This window comes from Rattus norvegicus, chromosome 2, assembly GCF_021556685.1.
Source record: "Rattus norvegicus strain SHRSP/BbbUtx chromosome 2, alternate assembly SHRSP_T2T, whole genome shotgun sequence".
In the NCBI taxonomy this organism is placed as follows: Eukaryota; Metazoa; Chordata; class Mammalia; order Rodentia; family Muridae; genus Rattus; species Rattus norvegicus.
The window spans coordinates 22767289-22787824 of NC_141535.1; the positions used below are offsets into that span (position 1 = coordinate 22767289).

Consider the following 20536-nt stretch of genomic DNA (forward strand, 5'->3'; position numbering starts at 1 on the left):
CACACACATACACACACATACACACACATACACATACACACACACTCACACACACATACACACATACTCATACAAACACACATACACATACACACACACACACACACACATACAAACACAAATGAAACCAATAAAAACACAAAATCTGAAACCATAATGTACTAGCAAAAGAACAGTAAGATAAAAAATGCCTGAAAAATGGTACAACTACACATCTGTTATCCCTGTCCCCTTTTACTCTGTAGCAAGCTCTTTTCTGAGGAACAAAAGAAGATTAGGCCTCATCCTGTTCCATCTATTGACCCAGCTCCATGAGATGTCTGATACGAAAGCCCTGCAGTTCTGAGCTGGTGATACTAACATAAGATGCATCTGCCTTCTTGTTCATGAGTGCCATGTAACAGCCAAGGTACATTCCTAGTGAACGGATATATGCTTGCTTGTGTGCCTTGCTGTTATAACTGCTACAGTCTACTGTACATTTTAATGTAATGTTCTTAAAGTTTTAGGGTAAAATTTTTGATCAATTTTATGGAAACCTTTTCTCATATACTTTTTCAATTTGGTGTCTTATGACACAGGAACCCTTAGGGGGTCCGGCCCTCTTACCTGCGCCCAGCACAGGGGCTCCGCTTTCTTCATCAGTGCTGCCATCATAAAGCCCATCCTCCTCAGGTATTTTGTCAGAACTCGGAGTTTCCCTGGAAAGAGAGAAAGGCGGAACTGGAAATTATCGATTGATTCTGGCTAACGATCTACTTAACCAATAAGAAAATACAGAAAAACATTCCTAGAAAAAAAGTTCTGCTCAGACAAAGTAAATTATGCAATTTAGATGAAATCAATGAAAGACTAAGTCTCTTAAAAGAGAAGTGTTATCTTAGTAAACGGAATGGTGGTTAAAGGTCCCTATTAATTACTGAATTAGTTTATCATGTTTTATTCATTTATTTAAACACTAGTCCACCTAGTTACCTAAGGGGCAGTGCTCAGCATTGTAATGACTTGACAGCAGTTCTGCACTTGATTAAATTGCCCCCCAAACGAGGAACAGAGGCACAATGTTTAGTACCACGTGCAAGTAGGACTCTGTAACAGACATAGGAAAAGCTAGAATTCAATGTTATTTTCTTCATACTATGTCATGAAAAACCTATGCTTTTCAGATCCAAGGCAACAGGACCTAGTCTGTATGAGTTAATGACGAAAAACATGTGAAATTACCCAAACCTATACTAACCAATTGTAACCTATAATTCCCCCATCTTAGGAATCAATTGTACACACACTTTAAGGAAGGAGAGAACATCAATAACAACTTGACAACAATAGGAAAAAATAACATACTTCCACCAGACAATGTAAATGTTCCACAGGATTTAACTTTTACTAGCTGGATCAAAAGCCAACATTGCTTAGATGCTAAGATTATAGATGTACAAACAACTTGCAGCCTTGGAAGAGGTGAAAAGTTTTGTTAACTGATATATTTCTTACTTCATAATGTCTAAAATTAAATAAATAAATTAAATAGTTAAATCTTTCAGAATTAAACAAATATGTTTTATATGCTATGACATATGCTATACTTCAAATTAAACCATGGAATGACATGGAGAAATTGTGTGGAGAATATACTCATCCGAGCTAGAATGTCTAAACCCACTACCAAAAAAATGCACATTACTAAAAGTAGACACCTAATGCTGCAAGTCTGTAAAGACATTCTCCTGAGATTTACACCTCTCTTAGCCAAGGGCAAGCGGTTGCTACCTTTCAGGTTTGGTACTCTTCTCCAGCTGCTGGACTTCACTCAACAAGCTTCGGATTTTTGTTTTCTTCTCATTCAGCACCAAGATAAATCTTTGATACAAATCGGCCTCCAAGGCTTCTTTGTCACTCACACATTTCTCAAATCTAAAAATGCAAAGGAGTAAACAAATTGCAAGTCATACAAATTTTCTATCATTAATATTATTCAATCCAACATCATGATTTCAAGAAGCCTTTTGAAGGCAAATGTAATTAAGGTCATTTTATTTAAATAGAGTGTGAAAAAGTTAGAAAATGCTATTTATTAATATTTGTCACTTATGTTCTAAAACAAATAATAATTGAAATAGATAGAAATAAAGCTCTCTAACCTAAATTCTCAAATATAACAATTCATGTGTAGTTTATTTATAAAAGCTCAGTCATTTACATTGTATATTATATTACATGATGTGCATTTATTAATATTACTATTACAGCAGCCATGAGCATATATGAAAGAAAATTTGTTGTCAGTCTTCAGACTATGACTTGTTCCACAAGAACATAACTAATTTGTGTCTTTATAACCCACCATATTTAAGCACAAATCTGAACATAAATAAAAAATGTATGTAATGAATTGAATTATACCACCTGATATTTCTAAGAAGATAATAAAGAAATGATGAAAAAAGTATATATCTTTAGCCATAGAGATATAAAAGAAGAATAAAATTCTCTAGTATTAATAATTCATCCTGGAATGTTATAATGCTCAAGCGAATTTCACTTGCTTTAATGTCCCAACAGACAGGAAGGATGTAAACTAACAGAAGCTATATATACACCTACTGTGTACGTCATGAGTAAATGATTATTATACACATTTAAACACAAATATTTCATTGAAAGTATTCCTATAGTCAAGTTCTGCCCAACTTTACCTTTACTGCGCTGCTTATTCTATATGTTCCTAAATATACTTTATATGTGTCCCATGTATGTCCTAATAATAAAATATGTACATATATACACATGTAAACTAAGGCGAGATAATTAAAAGTGAAAATGTCAAAAAGTGAGACGGTTCCTATCAGCCCTTGATGTGTCTCACAACCCATCTACATAAAAGCACACAGACGTTATTCTAGGGTAAAAAGGACTATGTACCAATGCAGTTCTGGAACCAATTAGTGCACATTCGTTTAGCATGGATTTTACTAAGGCTGGCATTGCATGAGACCACAGAACACGTGTGTTCTACCAAGTGCTTTGTGCTCAGTGCCTAGCAGAGATGCTCAGTACACATTCATGACATAAACAAATAAAGTGAGCTCATGAGTACAGTCTTTTTCATTTGCTGATTTATTACACATCAAAAGTACCCTTCTTTTTCAACACCGTATCTCAGTTTCTCTGAGCCTGTCTTCCAAGACGCCAACCAGTTGGCACTAGGTTAATTGAGAGCTACATGACATGTACTTTGAAGTCCTGCTCCTTGGAGATTCCTTTTTCTAGTAGCCATTCCAAGTGTGTGAGACTGGTCCTACAAGCTGAGAGACGAATCTGAGTTCTTCAGCAGCACGGTGTCCGTGCTAGGGGCTGAGAATTTCCTAAAGAGCATGGGATGGAATACATACTCCTTCAGCCACTTCACTCTGGCAAAAGAGCTTGGTGGACTTGTTTTATCTCATTGGTTACAAGACACACCAGGGTCTGTGGGACCTCTTAGGAATGTCTGCTTCCTTTCAGTTCAGGCTTCCTATTTCAAGATACTGCCAATATTTGTGATATATGTTATGTGCAGGGTATGTTACTCTATAATTTCAGATGCAAACTGTCAGGTGAACATTCTCTTATTTTCAAACATAAGAAATTTAAATATGAGGAAAATATATAAACAGCTAAATTATCTCAGTATATAATAAAATGTTTTAAATACATACAGATATTCTTATACAAATAAATTTCATGCATATCACAATTTACTACAGAAAGATTCAGAGATAGCAACAAATTCAGAATCTATTAAATTTAACTACATATTTAATTTTTATATAAAGCATCCCTGAAATTTTTGACTGTAAGATTATACACTCATATTAACTGTCAAGAACTATCAAGCTAATCCCCACAACCTTATGAAAACTACATCATGTAAAACACATTAAAATTTTTTCAAAATATTAAACTACAATTTCATATAATTTTCATAAAGTAGTACTAGTCTGAATACCCATAGCACAACTGTACTGAGAGGCAACATAATTCTTGTTATGCATAAGAACTTATGTATCATGTAACTTAGCCTTCTTTGTTTTATGGCTTTATTTTAATAAATTGGTCATCAGACAGGGTAACACTTCCCAGAAAAAGTTGAACTATATGGCATAGAATATTATTATAAACAGTGATAGAGCACAAATTTACTCAGTTATTATCTCAACAAACTCAGAGAATACTGGCCATTTATCTAGAATGTAGTAAGACACACATAGCTTGTCTTAAACATCCTTAAAACTAATCTTCCACAGCATTATAATGTTGCTATATGATATTTATTACTTGCCTCCTGACAATTGTCTATCTGAAAAGTTGGGCAAGAATTAGTAGGTCAGAGCATTGGTCAAGGAGAGACATGGGATTCATTGCTAAGCCTGAGGTAGTAAACCCCCCCACACACACACAGACCCCCTAAAGCAGACTATAACTAGTCCAAGGGTCTGCCATAAAGCCAGGGTCAAAGCACGTTATACAGAAGTAGCACCGGAAAAACCTAACGATATTTGTTCTTTCAAAGTTGATGATGATATTGAGCAATAATAATGCTAAAAGTCATCATTAATTAGGGACTTAGGAAGTTAGACGAGAGCATAGTTCTTTTTAAACATGATAATAAATAAATAAACACATAAATACACAGATTCGTTAAAATAAAATATTTCTGAGTGCTGAGAGGCCAAAAAAGGAAACAAAGCAAAAACAAAACCAAGAAAAAATCACACAAAAATTAATATTCAAAATAAACTAACCAATTGACAGTTCAGAGTACATAAGAGACATGTGTGTGTGGACATATGATACAGGAACAATACAGTGACCATTATATTAACATGTTCATGTGGACATATGATATAGGGCAATACAGTGACCATTATATTAACATGTTCATGTGGACATATGATATAGGGCAATACAGTGACCATTACAGTAACAGTGAGCTCTGGTCCAAGTTATACCAGGTCAAGGTTGAATAACACTAGAACACCTGAGTAGCACAGACTGGCTCAAGGTGGCTGAGAGGAGCTGGAGCAGAGGCTGAGAGCAGACACAGAATAAGGTTCCAGGACAGGAAGAGGATGTGCACAGCTGTCCCTTATGCTCTCTGAAGACAGGGTTTTCTGTCGCTGCTCTTAAACAATCTCATGGACTGCCATGGAGACACAAAAATATCCCTAAGGCCTTTAAAACTGAGACTGAATTCATCTGCAGATAATGTGATTCCACCTTCAAGATACGAAGAGCTTCCAAGGCCTGCTAATTTAGCCAACGCAGTCCACTGAAGACTGCCTCCTATTCTGAGTTTAATAACTGTAACTCAGAATAAAGCCAGAGAAGTTCTGAGCGGAGGTTTGACCACAAACAAAAGACCTATTCAGTAACACAGAAGTTGAGACTTATTATTTAAATGAAGTAGGAAATCTAATAAATAAATACATACAAAAACCTCGGAATCCACAAACAAGTTTCTAATGTTTTCTTTTATGTGTTTAAAGTATAAAAGACAAACGCTATAATGAAAAAAGGGAGCAAAGAACACAATTATTGAGAATATTTAAATAGTAATAGCAAACAATCCTAAGGCCGGCCAGCGCATTAAAATTTACAATTTCTATTCATCTGTAATTTCTTACTCCTCCCTCAAGCTTTGTTTGTTCCTGTCATCCTACAGGAGAAGAGATTTATATCCAGTTCTGATTGCAACATTGATACACATTTCAATTAAAAATATATGTACGATTCAAGATATATTCCACTTAATTTCTCTTTAAAATGTAAATATACATGTAGTTTATAAACAACAGGTAATATTTTGGTAGTATACACATCTCCTGAAAGAGAACCAAACCATTTTAGAGGTTGATAAGAATACAATTACATTGTTGGGTTAGCTCATTTTATTTTCTACTCAATGTTCAATGTACATCAAACCTTACTACCATAGTTTCTGAAGAAAGATTTCTTGTTCTGTTCAGGTCCCTCTTTCCAACACCCTTTTCCTTCTATCTGCAGTAGAGATACAGTGGTATGGAAGGAAATGACAGGACCCGTCCCATGGTCACCAGCACAGTCATCAGCTACATACATTATAAATGGATGGTGACAGCGACTCCTAACAGGCCCCCAGGTTTTGAACACAGTACAAGTGTTCTATTTCTAATCTCTTGAAAGCTAAGTCTTAGGCAAAACTGCTGCCGCAGGGAAGCTAGTGTTTTGAATGCTGCTCTTGGGTTCTGAGCTGCTAAGAAGACAACAGTGAGGATGTGCTGCTGTGGCAAGAGCACAGTGCCCTGGGAGATCCTCAAAGTGCTCTCTCTGCCTCCTCAAAAGGAGCAAAACCAAATGGGGAGAGTCGATCCATTCACTAATCTCATATCATGTACATAAACACTAGCCTAGAATTCCCCCAGAGGATTCCTTCTTCCCACAATGTAGGGTCACTCCAATGGCAACATATTGGTGATGTAAAAGACACCTGTCTCAGTAATGACATCAGAAAACATAGCTGGAGCTATCATAAAAGACAGGTGACAGGAAATTCCTTGACGCTGTCAGGCAAAAGCCCCTTCTGGATAGATGAGAAAGCAAATCAAGCATATGTGCACCACAGAACTCTGTGCGGCTACTCATGGTTTCCCTGCACAGAACTCTGTGCGGCTCGCTCATGGTTTCCCTGAGCAAGCTGCTGCCTCCAGGCTCATCTTCACTCCCTTCTGCCTCTCACTCAAGGGATGAAGCTGAATGCGGATAGACAACGTCTTTCAGCCACTGACAGGAATTTTAAAGCAATTGCTTCAAGTGCAGAATACCCTATCTGCACTCTTTGTGGGCAATTTATGAATCAAATTTGTTTTAAATGGAAAAATACAGTGGCTTATCACAACCACAGTCTGTCTCCTATTATTAATTTCATATGTAAAATAGAAAAACATAATCAGACAATAGATATAATTCCAAATAATGCTTTGCAGCACAGGTATTTGATACTGATTCCTATAAAATGAAAAAAATAAGTTTAGAAGAATTAACTGATTTTTTCTGTATAGCTTCCTAAATATATAAACTCTCATTTGACTCATTTATATATTTAGTATATATAATATATATATGGATATAAAAATAATTGAAAGCTAAAAGAGAAAAACACAAGTATTCCCTTAATATAAAATATAAAAGTCAAAGATAACTGGGTACTAGTTACCTTGCTTTATGTACTTACCTAATTCATTTTATTACTTGTTAAGGACATTTATTAGCCCAAATGCTTGAATTACCCTAGATGCCTAGAACAAATGAAACTCAAGACGGATGATCAAAATGTGAATGCTTCACTCCTTCTTTAAAAGGGGAACAAGAATACCCTTGGCAGGGAAGAGAGAGGCAAAGATTAAAACAGACACAGAAGGAACACCCATTCAGAGCCTGCCCCACATGTGGCCCATACATATACAGCCACCCAATTAGACAAGATGGATGAAGCAAAGAAGTGCAGACCGACAGGAGCCGGATGTAGATCGCTCCTGAGAGACACAGCCAGAATACAGCAAACACAGAGGCGAATGCCAGCAGCAAACCACTGAACTGAGAATAGGACCCCTGTTGAAGGAATCAGAGAAAGAACTGGAAGAGCTTGAAGGGGCTCAAGACCCCTTATGAGCAACAATGCCAAGCAACCAGAGCTTCCAGGGACTAAGCCACTACCTAAAGACTATGGACTGACCCTGGACTCTGACCTCATAGGTAGCAATGAATATCCTAGTAAGAGCACCAGTGGAAGGGGAAGCCCTGGGTCCTGCTAAGACTGAACCCCCAGTGAACTAGATTGTTGGGGGGAGGGCGGCAATGGGGGGAGGGTTGGGAGGGGAACACCGATAAGAAAGGGGAGGGGAGAGGGGGATGTTTGCCCGGAAACCGGGAAAGGGAATAACACTGGAAATGTATATAAGAAATACTCAAGTTAATAAAAAAAAAAGGGTATAGCAGTACATCATTATGAATCAGTTTATCTATATATTCATTTAGCTGAATAAAAAATAAACTTTTCTATAAGCTCAAAAAAAAAAGAAAAGAAAAAAAAAAGAAACTGTTTAACATGTACTTCCCCAAGGAGTTCTTACTGTCCATATAGAGCAATCATAATAATTGCCCTAAAAATTCACAGGTACCTTTAAATGGGAACTATGATATTAAGTCTTTACTTTAAAAGAGAGACTTTAAAAATTTACCATATAGCACAATTTGTAACATTATTATATATGCAACACATAATTACTCCAAATACTGTTACATAAAAACTTATATATGCCATGTTTACCTCTGTGGGAATATGTGTTCATGATACAGTTCAAACACATTTTGTGCAACAGAATAATGCCAATTATATACTGTGTGAGGGAACATTATGATTTACATGAAAAATTAATAATCAAAGAGAAATATGTCATTCTTATTCACCATTTAAAAAGCAAGAGGCAAATCACAGAAAATGAAAGACTTTTCAATGTCTTGTTCAGTAGCCACAATTACTTCATCGTTTGAAAATGATTATAGCATGAAATTTCAGTCAGGGAAAATGTCACCAGTAGAGCCAAGGCACACATCATTTGAGGTAGTCCTTATTCACTGACTCCAAACAAGAGCCCACTGGGCTTGTTTACAGGTCACATCTCCCTTGTTAATTATCACGCCTATAAAGTAAGCTAAAGTAATCCTTTCCTTATAAATATCCCTGTTCTTTGCAAGTGCTGGGGACTATGCCGGGCCACCTGTGTGCTAAGCACACATTCAACGGGCAACAGACTCAGACTAATGTTGTTATTAATAGTGAAATAACGCTCTGCGATATTCAACCCCCAATCATTTACTTTCCTGTTTGTCGGCTGTACCAAACACAGAGAGCTAAAATGGTTAATGCCCTCCTAAGGTACAAAACAGCCACTAACAGCTGAGGTTGAATAAAATCGAGTAAAGGACTAGTTAGGAGGGATTTTATAAACGCCTGCTCTACTAACTTCATACATCATTAGTTCCATCTCCAGGAACGGAAGAGCTCAGTGTTTGCTGATGGAAACTCACTGTGTACGCACCGGCCTTGAACGTCAGTCCAATCTCTCAGGAGCCTTTCGTTTTCCTTCTGCAGGTGCTCGTTTTTGGCTTGTTTTTCCGCAATGGTGTCCAGGCAGTAGCAAATGAGTTCTCTGATGACTTCAGTTGGGTTTGTAACTTTGTCTAGGTTGAAGGAACCAAGTCTGAACTAAAAAAGTAAAAATAAAAATAAAAAAGAGAGAAAGAAAAAGAGAGAATGGAAAACATGTTCAGATTGGGAGTTGTGCTGAGATTGAATAATACAGTTTCAACACACTTCCTTCTGAGGGGAAACTGTATGAGACTGAAACTCGACTTACCAAGTACACTACAGTAACGATAAAGGTGGAGCACACCCTAGTTTTCTATTGCATTTCTCATATGAATCAAGAAATAGGTTAAAAGAATGGCTCTCACTTCCTATTTGAAAACAATACACCTGCTCTTTCCTATTCCACACCATGTGTTTATAGAAGCTTAAGTATATGTTAACCCACTCAGAGGAAGGGAATGTGTTACACATGAGAACTTTTAACTCATTATTAATAAGATGAACGGAAGTATCTTACTATAATCATTGGAATAAATCATATATGAGCTACTGATAAAGAAATATTCAATACTGGGAATAGTTAAAACATAAATAGTTGGATTTCCAATAATAGTTAAAAGTAGAATTTTAAGAAACTGACAAACTGTGAAAACTACAATTTTTTATGTAAAGAGTATGATTTGCTAATAGTAATAATAATAATAATAATAATAATAAATACCAAATGACAACTTGAATACATTTGCAAGAGGTGACAATCTTAAAATAATTTGAAGAGGGAACTTCAAAATGAAGTATTACAATGCATGTGGTAGTTATGGAACTCAAAGGAGCATACACACTAGTTATCTGTCTATGTCTATCTATCATCTGTCCATCTATCTATCCATCTATCTATCTATCTATCTATCTATCTATCTAAACAAATCAATACCATCTCCACTATGAGTCGCTTGTTTGGGGTTTATTTCCAGTTTTTGCTTCTAGATCACTACTTTCTAGTATGTTAAGTATTTAAGAAAAATATTTCCAAAATGTTTCACTTCTCAGGTTGAAAATTTTGAGACAAAACCACTCACTCAATTTGTAGAAGAGACAAACAAATGAAACCAAGCTATCCAAAACCTATATTCTATATGGCAACGAACTAGTAATTTAGTAACTTCCTTTAATGTAGCATCAGTTAGATATACAACCCTGTAAAGTACATGCCTGTATATAAATGTGTTCAGGGTGGTGGACCAAAAAATAAAATAAATGTGTTCAGCTGAAACATATGGGTAAAAGACGGTTTAACATCATGAAGACTACGTCAAAAGGCTTAAAATATGAATCTTAGATGCAGAGAAACGTGTATCCTCAGTTAATATATAAATAAACATGAATGTTGTGACGGTTGTTTTCAACAGTCAACTGAGCACAATCAGCCAGCACCTGGGAAGAGTGTGTCAAGGATCTAGATGGGACTGGACTGGGATATGTCTAGGGAGATGATCACGACTAAGTCCACTGAGGTGAGCAAAGCCATCCACTGTTGGGGTACCTGAGCAGGGACTCCTCAATAGTAAAAGCCCAAGAGAGAGCCCAGCCCAGCATGTATGCAGGGCATTTCATCACAGCAAGGGAAAACGAAACCAAAACAAATATTTATACTCCCTGAGATTACAAACACATTTTAGAGCATTAAGTGTTACTTTTCCAACCATAAAATATGTGTTTTTAAGCCAAAACTGGTCATAATATTCACTTAATTCTTTATTTTATCTCAACTTTTATTGGCTCTTAAAGTAAAGAGGTATCGGACAAATGCTATTTCCTTGATTTCAATGACTATACCCATTTGAGAGGAACTCATAACTTGGATTAATCAATTTAAGATATATTTAACAAAAACATAGTTGGATAGATTAGAAATTCAGTATGACTAAGTTATTTAACACCACTGTGCCTAATTTAATTACTAATTTTAAACTTTTAATCTGAGATCAAGGGCATTTGAAATCCAAGATAAGTCTGTGTAACAAAGATAAAAGATCAATTAAATTTTAATGGCATGAGGAGTATATAAAATGGACATAAGAGGCAGCGGGGGAGGGAATGGAAGGAGGAGTATGGGGAAGGGAACGGGGCTTCAGAATCAGGTGTGGGGAAGGACAGGAGAGATGGCTAGATGGGCATGAAAATGAATGGAAATCTTCAACTGATTTGAAGAGTTGAGGCGGTAGGGGTCATGTCCACCACGAGGCAGAGACCTAGGATAAGCAAAGCGCCCAAGAATCAGTGTGGGTGACCTTAGCTGGGATTCGCTGGGACTCATAGCACTGGGATGTGGAACCTGAAGAGGCCAACCCCTGTTGCCAGGCAGGAACCCCAGCAGAGCAATAGAGACACCAGCCCAGCCACCAAACTTCCCACCAGGAATGTATGCTGTCTACAAGAAATGCAGGCACAGGGAACGAAGCAGAAACCGAGGGAACGGCCAACCAATTACCAGCCCTACTTAAGACCCATCCCATGGGCAAGCACCAATCCCTAGCATGGCTGTCCTTTGAGAAGTTCCACCCAGCAGCTGACTCAAACAGATACAGACACCCACAGCCAAACAGTGGATGGAGCATGGGGACTCATGAAAGAATAAGACATTGCAGGTCTCATGGGGACAGGATCTGCACAGTAAAACCAACAGAATCAACTGACCTGGACCCGAGGGTCTCTCAAGAGGCTGAAACACCAAGCAAAGAACACACAGGGACTGGACCTAGGTCTCCCCACACATATATAGCAAATGTGTACCTTGGTCTAAATGTGGGTCCTGGAGCAGGGACTACCCAAAGCTGTTGCCTGGACTTGAGATATATTCTAGGGGGCTCAGGGGAGAGAAAGCGCCTAGTCTCACAGAGAGCTGACGTGCAAGGTTGGGGGATACCCAGGGTCCTACCCAGAGTAGAAAGGGAGCAGGGGATTGAGGTAGAGGGGGGCCAGGAGGGCGACAGTGAGTGGGAAGTACAGCGAATAAGTAAAAAGATAAAATTAAATTAAAAAAAAGCATATAAACTGGAATTGAATTTGAACATGGACCTTTTGAAGCTTCTCTGAGTGTAAACATCCTGAAAATTAAAGGAGATACAATTAAAAGAAAAAACTAAACTTCCTTCACTTTTAAGCAGATGACACTGTCAACATACCACATATCCACAAGGATACCTGGCTTCCTATGCTTATTACAGCTGTCAGTGTGTTAAAAAAGATGTAAATTTTTAGAGAAGAAAGGTTTTTATCACATGAAACTTTCAAAATGCTGTGTCTAGAAAAGACACCCACACTTTGATCTTGAATAAGGAAATCTGTACTATACTAATGCAGAGATTAGAAAAAGTCCAAGTCCTATACTGTCTGTCTCAAGAGAAAAAGAAAAAATAATACTAAATTATTTTTGTCAAAATAACATTCAAATATTAAGAAATATTTTTAAAATTATATCATATATGAATATAGTGTATTTGACCCAGATTCATCCTTCATTCTCTGAGATCCACCTCTAACATCTATCTCAGCATCGTGTTCTCTTTCTTCAAATGAAAAAAATCTTGCTTTTAATTAATTATACTATTAATAATAATATGTAAGCATCATTTTTTCCTTCAGAGTTAGCAATTCCCTGCAATGGATTGCCTTCACCAGTTTCTGTTGCTCTAAAGTATATACTGTATATTCAGATTCAAGTATCTGAGTATGAAATCCAAAGATAGGATTTCCCATCAGCGTCCATATTATCCTTGTCTGTTTCCTCAACGAGAAGGTTGGTGTTTCACCTGTGCGCAGTGCTCAGCAGGGAAAGAGTTCTTTTTTCATGATCTGCGGCTGCGCACACCATTATAGATTTGGCCAAAAGTTCAGGGTTGGGATTTCATAAAAGCCTCCTCCCCTGGGGCCTGAGAGGAAAATACTCCATTGGTTTAGCTCAACTTCAACCTCATTTTCACAATGACTTTGAGCACAGGAAAACTGGGGAGAAGTCATCTATCTCTCCCTTGCCCCTGTCAGGTCGGAGCAGACCGCAGTGGGGCGAGCTCTCCAGTCTCACCTGCAAACCTGCCATCACTTTTACTGTGCTCCCTGGCAAGGTGCAGGACCTGCTCTCCCAAGGGCTGAGGCTGATGAGGGAGAGACTGCCTGGAGGCCATGTGAGAGGAGAGGTGTGCCTGCTCTTCTTCAACCACAGCACTCAGAAGAACAGGTCCTGTACCTCCCCTGGGCCGCACAATAGAGCTGGCCTTGGCGGCCACGATGCAGGTGAGCGCATCTAGAGGGCGTGAGAGCAGGAGACCCTGCCAGTGGTCTCCTGGGTGAGCTGGTCTGAGGCAGGGCTGGACAGCCAGCCCCAGTAGTATAGGGACAGGAGAGGGAATGGGCTTACCAACTCAGCTCCCGCCTGGACCCAGGTCTAGGGCTGTGAGTAGGAGACCTCCCAATCTGTGACTTGCTGGAGTGTGTATGACAGGGGAGATCCTGCTGATCCTAAGCTGCAGGATCTACATGACACAGGGTAACAACAGGATAGGGGAAAGGAGACCCTGGAAGATTATGTATAGATAGTATAACAGGAGCCCCAGGCCTGGAAACAGACCAAAGAGGCATCCCAGAGAACATTTGCATATGAAGAGGTGTGAACAAAGACACAGGGTTCCATACCTCAGCTTCCAGGAGAAGACTGTTTATTTCTATCTTACTAGAGGAGAGAACATAAAAAAGTACACACAACCTATCCTATATTGTTGCACTAATTTAATTTTTTTTAGTTGGTCTAGTCCAAGCTGGCAATAAAACCTCTGATCAAATTATGTTTTTAAGGGCCATTATGGCGCATGTCTTTAACCCCAATACCAAGGAAGTAGCAGCAGAAGGATCTCTGAAAGTTCAAGACAGGTCTGGTCTACATAGTGACTTCCAGGAGAGCCAGGACTACACAGTGAGACCTTAACATGTTTACAAGACAGGTCTGGTCTACATAGTGACTTCCAGGAGAGCCAGGACTACACAGTGAGACCTTATACATGTTTACAAGACAGGTCTGGTCTACATAGTGACTTCCAGGAGAGCCAGGACTACACAGTGAGACCTTATACATGTTTACAAGACAGGTCTGGTCTACATAGTGACTTCCAGGAGAGCCAGGACTACACAGTGAGACCTTATACATGTTTACAAGACAGGTCTGGTCTACATAGTGACTTCCAGGAGAGCCAGGACTACACAGTGAGACCTTATACATGTTTACAAGACAGGTCTGGTCTACATAGTGACTTCCAGGAGAGCCAGGACTACACAGTGAGACCTTATACATGTTTACAAGACAGGTCTGGTCTACATAGTGACTTCCAGGAGAGCCAGGACTACACAGTGAGACCTTATACATGTTTACAAGACAGGTCTGGTCTACATAGTGACTTCCAGGAGAGCCAGGACTACACAGTGAGACCTTATACATGTTTACAAGACAGGTCTGGTCTACATAGTGACTTCCAGGAGAGCCAGGAGTACACAGTGAGACCTTATACATGTTTACAAGACAGGTCTGGTCTACATAGTGACTTCCAGGAGAGCCAGGACTACACAGTGAGACCTTATACATGTTTACAAGACAGGTCTGGTCTACATAGTGACTTCCAGGAGAGCCAGGACTACACAGTGAGACCTTATACATGTTTACAAGACAGGTCTGGTCTACATAGTGACTTCCAGGAGAGCCAGGAGTACACAGTGAGACCTTATACATGTTTACAAGACAGGTCTGGTCTACATAGTGACTTCCAGGAGAGCCAGGACTACACAGTGAGACCTTATACATGTTTACAAGACAGGTCTGGTCTACATAGTGACTTCCAGGAGAGCCAGGACTACACAGTGAGACCTTATACATGTTTACAAGACAGGTCTGGTCTACATAGTGACTTCCAGGAGAGCCAGGACTACACAGTGAGACCTTAACATGTTTACAAGACAGGTCTGGTCTACATAGTGACTTCCAGGAGAGCCAGGACTACACAGTGAGACCTTATACATGTTTACAAGACAGGTCTGGTCTACATAGTGACTTCCAGGAGAGCCAGGACTACACAGTGAGACCTTATACATGTTTACAAGACAGGTCTGGTCTACATAGTGACTTCCAGGAGAGCCAGGACTACACAGTGAGACCTTATACATGTTTACAAGACAGGTCTGGTCTACATAGTGACTTCCAGGAGAGCCAGGACTACACAGTGAGACCTTATACATGTTTACAAGACAGGTCTGGTCTACATAGTGACTTCCAGGAGAGCCAGGACTACACAGTGAGACCTTATACATGTTTACAAGACAGGTCTGGTCTACATAGTGACTTCCAGGAGAGCCAGGACTACACAGTGAGACCTTATACATGTTTACAAGACAGGTCTGGTCTACATAGTGACTTCCAGGAGAGCCAGGACTACACAGTGAGACCTTATACATGTTTACAAGACAGGTCTGGTCTACATAGTGACTTCCAGGAGAGCCAGGACTACACAGTGAGACCTTATACATGTTTACAAGACAGGTCTGGTCTACATAGTGACTTCCAGGAGAGCCAGGACTACACAGTGAGACCTTATACATGTTTACAAGACAGGTCTGGTCTACATAGTGACTTCCAGGAGAGCCAGGACTACATAGTGAGACCTTATACATGTTTACAAGCATGAAGGTCCAATGGAAAAATACAATTTTGTACAGGTACACAGATACACATATACACATATATGTAACTTTTGATAGGCCCTAAAGCACATACCTGTAACAACCACACCTATTCTTAACCAAGAAGCCAACTGATGCCCAGGAGTAGCTGGACAAACAAAATACATTCCATGTTTTCTGTGTGCTTTTTGTTTTTGATTTTTTCTTTAGACTAAGAAAGAACATGAATTATGGCAGGCAGGGAGATGGAAAATCTGAGGAAAGTAGGGGCAGGAGAAAAAGTACAATCAGGATAGTGTATGAAAACTTCAAATAATAATTTAAATTTTTTATTATTGTTTCACACCGAGTTTTGATGAGCATATCCCCAACATTTTTTACTTTTATGTCAGTGAAATAAAAGATAAAAATCAGGTACAGTAATTACCAAAACAAAATGAAGTAAATCTTGCTAATTCACATGTAGGTAGTCCTATGCCAAGCACTAGGTTCTAAGCCTGAAACATGCCCTGCTCTTCTCTGCCATCGAGGCTAATAAAATGGCTATTTTAAAGTGCTAAGTATGGTTTGCTTTGGACTTCATTGATTTGCAATGCTTCTATACTAATGAGTCCTTTGCTGTGTGACTTACAAACAACAGTCAACCACTCGGTTCCAGGACTACTCTTAGACACCAAGCAGCGTATATCAGAGTGTGTGTGCATGACACATGTTCTTAACATCATCCCCAATTGTTACAAGACTCAACCAAATATAAAAGGGTGGAAGAAGACGGTGTGCTCTATTAATTAGAGAAAAAGGATTAATTCAGATGAAATGTTTTCCATTCTTTTCAGCTCTGGGTTGGCGGCATCCATGAAGGTTAAGCCCATGCACTGGGATGCCAACCTGCAGTAGGATTTGATTGGATTAGGAGAATATCAGGTCTTTAGTGAGGTGTAGGATTGAGGACATAAATGAGGATGCTTAGAGACAATTAACTGAGGAAGGAGGACTCTCTGTCAAGCACCACCCTGGAGAACAAGAGTGAATAAAAGTGGTGAGAGGACAGAGAGGTCAGTGAGAGACGTGAGAGGCAGCAATGAGCTGCTTTGTACCTGGCACAGCCAAAAGCTGGGCAAAAGCAACAAGCATCTCCAGTGAGTCCCGATGAGGAAACAAAGTAAGATTTTAAGACACAAGAAAGGAGGCATGGCCACAGTTACTTTTCATGCCACAGTCACCAAATACCCAGAAAGAAACACCTGATGTCAGGAAGGCTTTGTTTTTATTCACGGATATATATAGAGGGCTGTAATGATTTCCTCCATTCTTAATGAAACATTAGGTTTTGTAACTTGTTAGTCATATTTAATGAAAGTCATAAATTCCCAAGCAAACCTTTACAAGGAGCAATGGTTTACTTCAGTTCACAATTTCAGAGGCTTGAGTCTCTGGTCATTGACTCCATTGCTTCCTAGTCTGAGACTCCACAGCACCTCCCCAGCTTCTTGGTCTACAGTAAAACAGCTCATCATGGTGGAGAGCATGGGTGGAGTTTTGCTGCCAGAATGGACAGGAGCAGATAGCTTGAGACAAGATACATGTTCCACGGTATGGTTGCCAATTTCCTACTTCCTCCTATCAGGGACCTACTCTCTGCCACTGACCAACAAGGCCACCATATCATAAACACACAAGGGCGCTAATGGTAGATTAAACCAAAGCCCACAGAGTGGATCATTTTCCAAAAGTATTATAGCTAACAAGCAAGCTGTCCTGTGGCCTGCATTTCCTTGTCACACTATAACTGAGTAATCATCAGTGTAGGCTCATACCTGTAATGCCATACAGGGAAGGCTGAGGCCAGGAAACTGTTAAATTTCTATGACTTCCACAGCATCTTGGTTAGAGAGTAAATTCAGGTCTGCTCGGATGAAAAATAAGGCACTGTTTCAAAGCAAACAATTATTTTTATGTCCTTAGTTAACTTGGCCATTCCTTATTTCTGACTCACAGTGTCCCACAACACTATAGAAGGTTTGTGAGAATAGACATGGGTGCAACAGTCTCCTCACTCTTACGATGGTGGTAATGTCAAAACGACTGTATGCTATGTGGCCAATGTAAGGATTTCTACTCTCCAAGGCCTACTGTAATGGGGTCCTGAATAATCTCCTGTAGACTCTGTGTTCTGAACATCATGTGGGTATATTTTACTAGAGATTCAAGAGCAGCATCAAAGGATTTCTCAGTATTTTATAATTGCCTATAAAAGAACAGGAACCTAAATAAACAACAAATGTGCATGCGCGCGCACACACACACACACACACACACACACACACACACACACACATACACACACACACACACACACACGCACGCACCCTGTGAGGACAGGGTGTGAATGCTTACTTTCCTTACTCAGAATTTGATATGCCTTTTTAACAAGGTTGATTACTTTAACACAGTAGCCTTCCAGAGTGACAGATAATACCAGAGGAAAAACCTCCCAGGAATGCAATCACTGCTTCTGGTGCTTCTGGTGCAAAGGTTCTCTTTCTCACAGAAGCTGTGAAACAGCAAACACTGGGCAAAAGTTATGTAATGTATTGAAATACCAAATTATGAGGTATTTCAAGAGTATAACTTTACAGTGCATAGTATACAATGCCAATGACCATTTTTTTCTCTGAAATCAACTAGTTTACTCTGTTAAAGAACAATTTTTCTAGTAATGATATTTTCTAGAAAAAAAGTTTATACAGTATAACACACACACACAGACACAAACACACACACACACACACACACACACACACACACACACACACACTATAAAAATTTGGCTCCTCCCTATATAAAACTAAAACATGAACTGTGCCACTGTCAGGATTGAACTACATTTACTTGATAAAAGCACATAAATATTAGACGCCACTGCACAGATAGTACAAACTTTTCAGAAACAAAATATTTACATTGGAATTACCTAAGGGCAGTTTAAAAACTAGTGCTCTTAATTGTCACATGCCCTAGGTCACCTAGAGACAGAGGAAAGAAAACAAATGAACACCTTGGCAGACACAGACATTTCAACAAACACCTTCCTTTTGACAAGGTTGAGAAAATTACGGAGCATAATAAATGGTGACCATGTAGTTAATGGAGTTCTCTTGCCAAGAATATCTTTGGAAAGGCTGGCTCTTAGATGCTGCAGTTCTGGAAACGCTAAACTGCACTTAACGAGTCTCCTGCTGTAATTATAAACTTTGGGATTAAATAAAAACTACAAACAAAACAACCAAAACCAGTCACACCTGTTTCCAGTGCTGGGCAAAGGAAAGAAATAGACATGGAATGGTATTCAAGGAAGGTGACATCCATGATTACGTGGCTTTTGCCACGGGGCCCAGTCTAATCCACAGAGAACGCTAGACCTCAAGTTGAATATCATTTCCTGCCTGCAAGAGCCAAAGCATGGCGTGTACACTCACACAGAAACAGTCATTGCCAAAGAAACAGAGACACACAGGTGCACAAACAAGAGAAGGAGATGGGAATGGAGCAGAATTGACTGAGGCAGGGCTGTAAGGATTTGATCGGATTTAATCTTATATCTTCATAGACGGGTATAAGGGAAACCCAAGGGACTTCAATACAATTGAGAGTTCCTACACAAGGTGTAAAACTGACATAGTGCAGTCAGCCAAAAAGAAACAAAATAGAGGCTTATGGAATTTTAAGGGTAATTATAAGAATGAGCTGATTATTTCAAATTGTAATTTTAAAAGCATAATCTTGAACCAAAGTAAATCCTATTAGAAGAGAATTCATATGAACATAATTACTAAATTTCGGAACACTTGGAACAAAAAGTATACTCTAAAAACTCCCAGAGAAATGAAACGGGTTACATGTGAAGGATCAGGATTAGAACGACACTTGGTTTCTTCTGTAAGGATGGGTAATAGAAAGCACTAACTATCCTGACAAGAAGCTATATGACGCTATGAAGCTATATGTCATAACGAAGTAAGACACTTGTCTTTGTGTATACAGGCAACCGTAGCAAAATACTTCAAACTACTAATTTATAAGCAAGAGACACATTGCTCATACTGCTAAGAAGTCTACACTGAAGGACCAGCACGTTCAGTGGCAAGGGCTTTACCTCACAAAAGACAGCTTTCAACTGAGTCCTCAAATGGTGACAAGATAGCCAACTAACAGATCTTTCCGGCTCCTCTGTTTAGGGCATTAATTCCACCCCTGAAGACATATTTTAGGCCTGATTTAATACTACCATATTAGCGATCAAAAACTAACATTGAAATTTGACAGAATAAAACCATTCAGATTACAGAAATAGAAAATGAAAACAACATGAATTCAGTACAAAAAAAATGAATCTTCAAAATGATGGTTAATTTGTATATATGAATTAAATTCTTTTATTAAGCACCTTCAGTTTCTTGTACTGTTTTACAATAATAACTTTTAGTGGCAATTTAATAATTTAGCCCTAGGCTTATTTGGGTGTTAGATCATTCGATCATTCTGCATATTCTTTTAAAAATTGTAACATGAAAATACATGAAGAATTTAACATAGTGTTTTTTCATGTAGAAGTAAATATGAGTTCATTTTCACTGAGGGAAA

The 20536-nt window shown here is 38.9% G+C and overlaps 1 protein-coding gene across 2 annotated transcripts in view; it reads right to left on the reverse strand.

Annotated features, from left to right (window-relative positions):
- Xrcc4 (X-ray repair cross complementing 4) overlaps positions 1-20536 on the reverse strand; it is a 234014-nt gene that overhangs the window by 126923 nt on the left and 86555 nt on the right. For both annotated transcript variants that reach the window (XM_087621642.1, NM_001006999.1), the window contains 3 exon segments: positions 9123-9289; positions 1774-1917; positions 610-701 (listed from right to left, as the gene is read on the reverse strand). In XM_087621642.1, the coding sequence (XP_087477768.1) occupies positions 610-701; positions 1774-1917; positions 9123-9289 (403 nt within the window).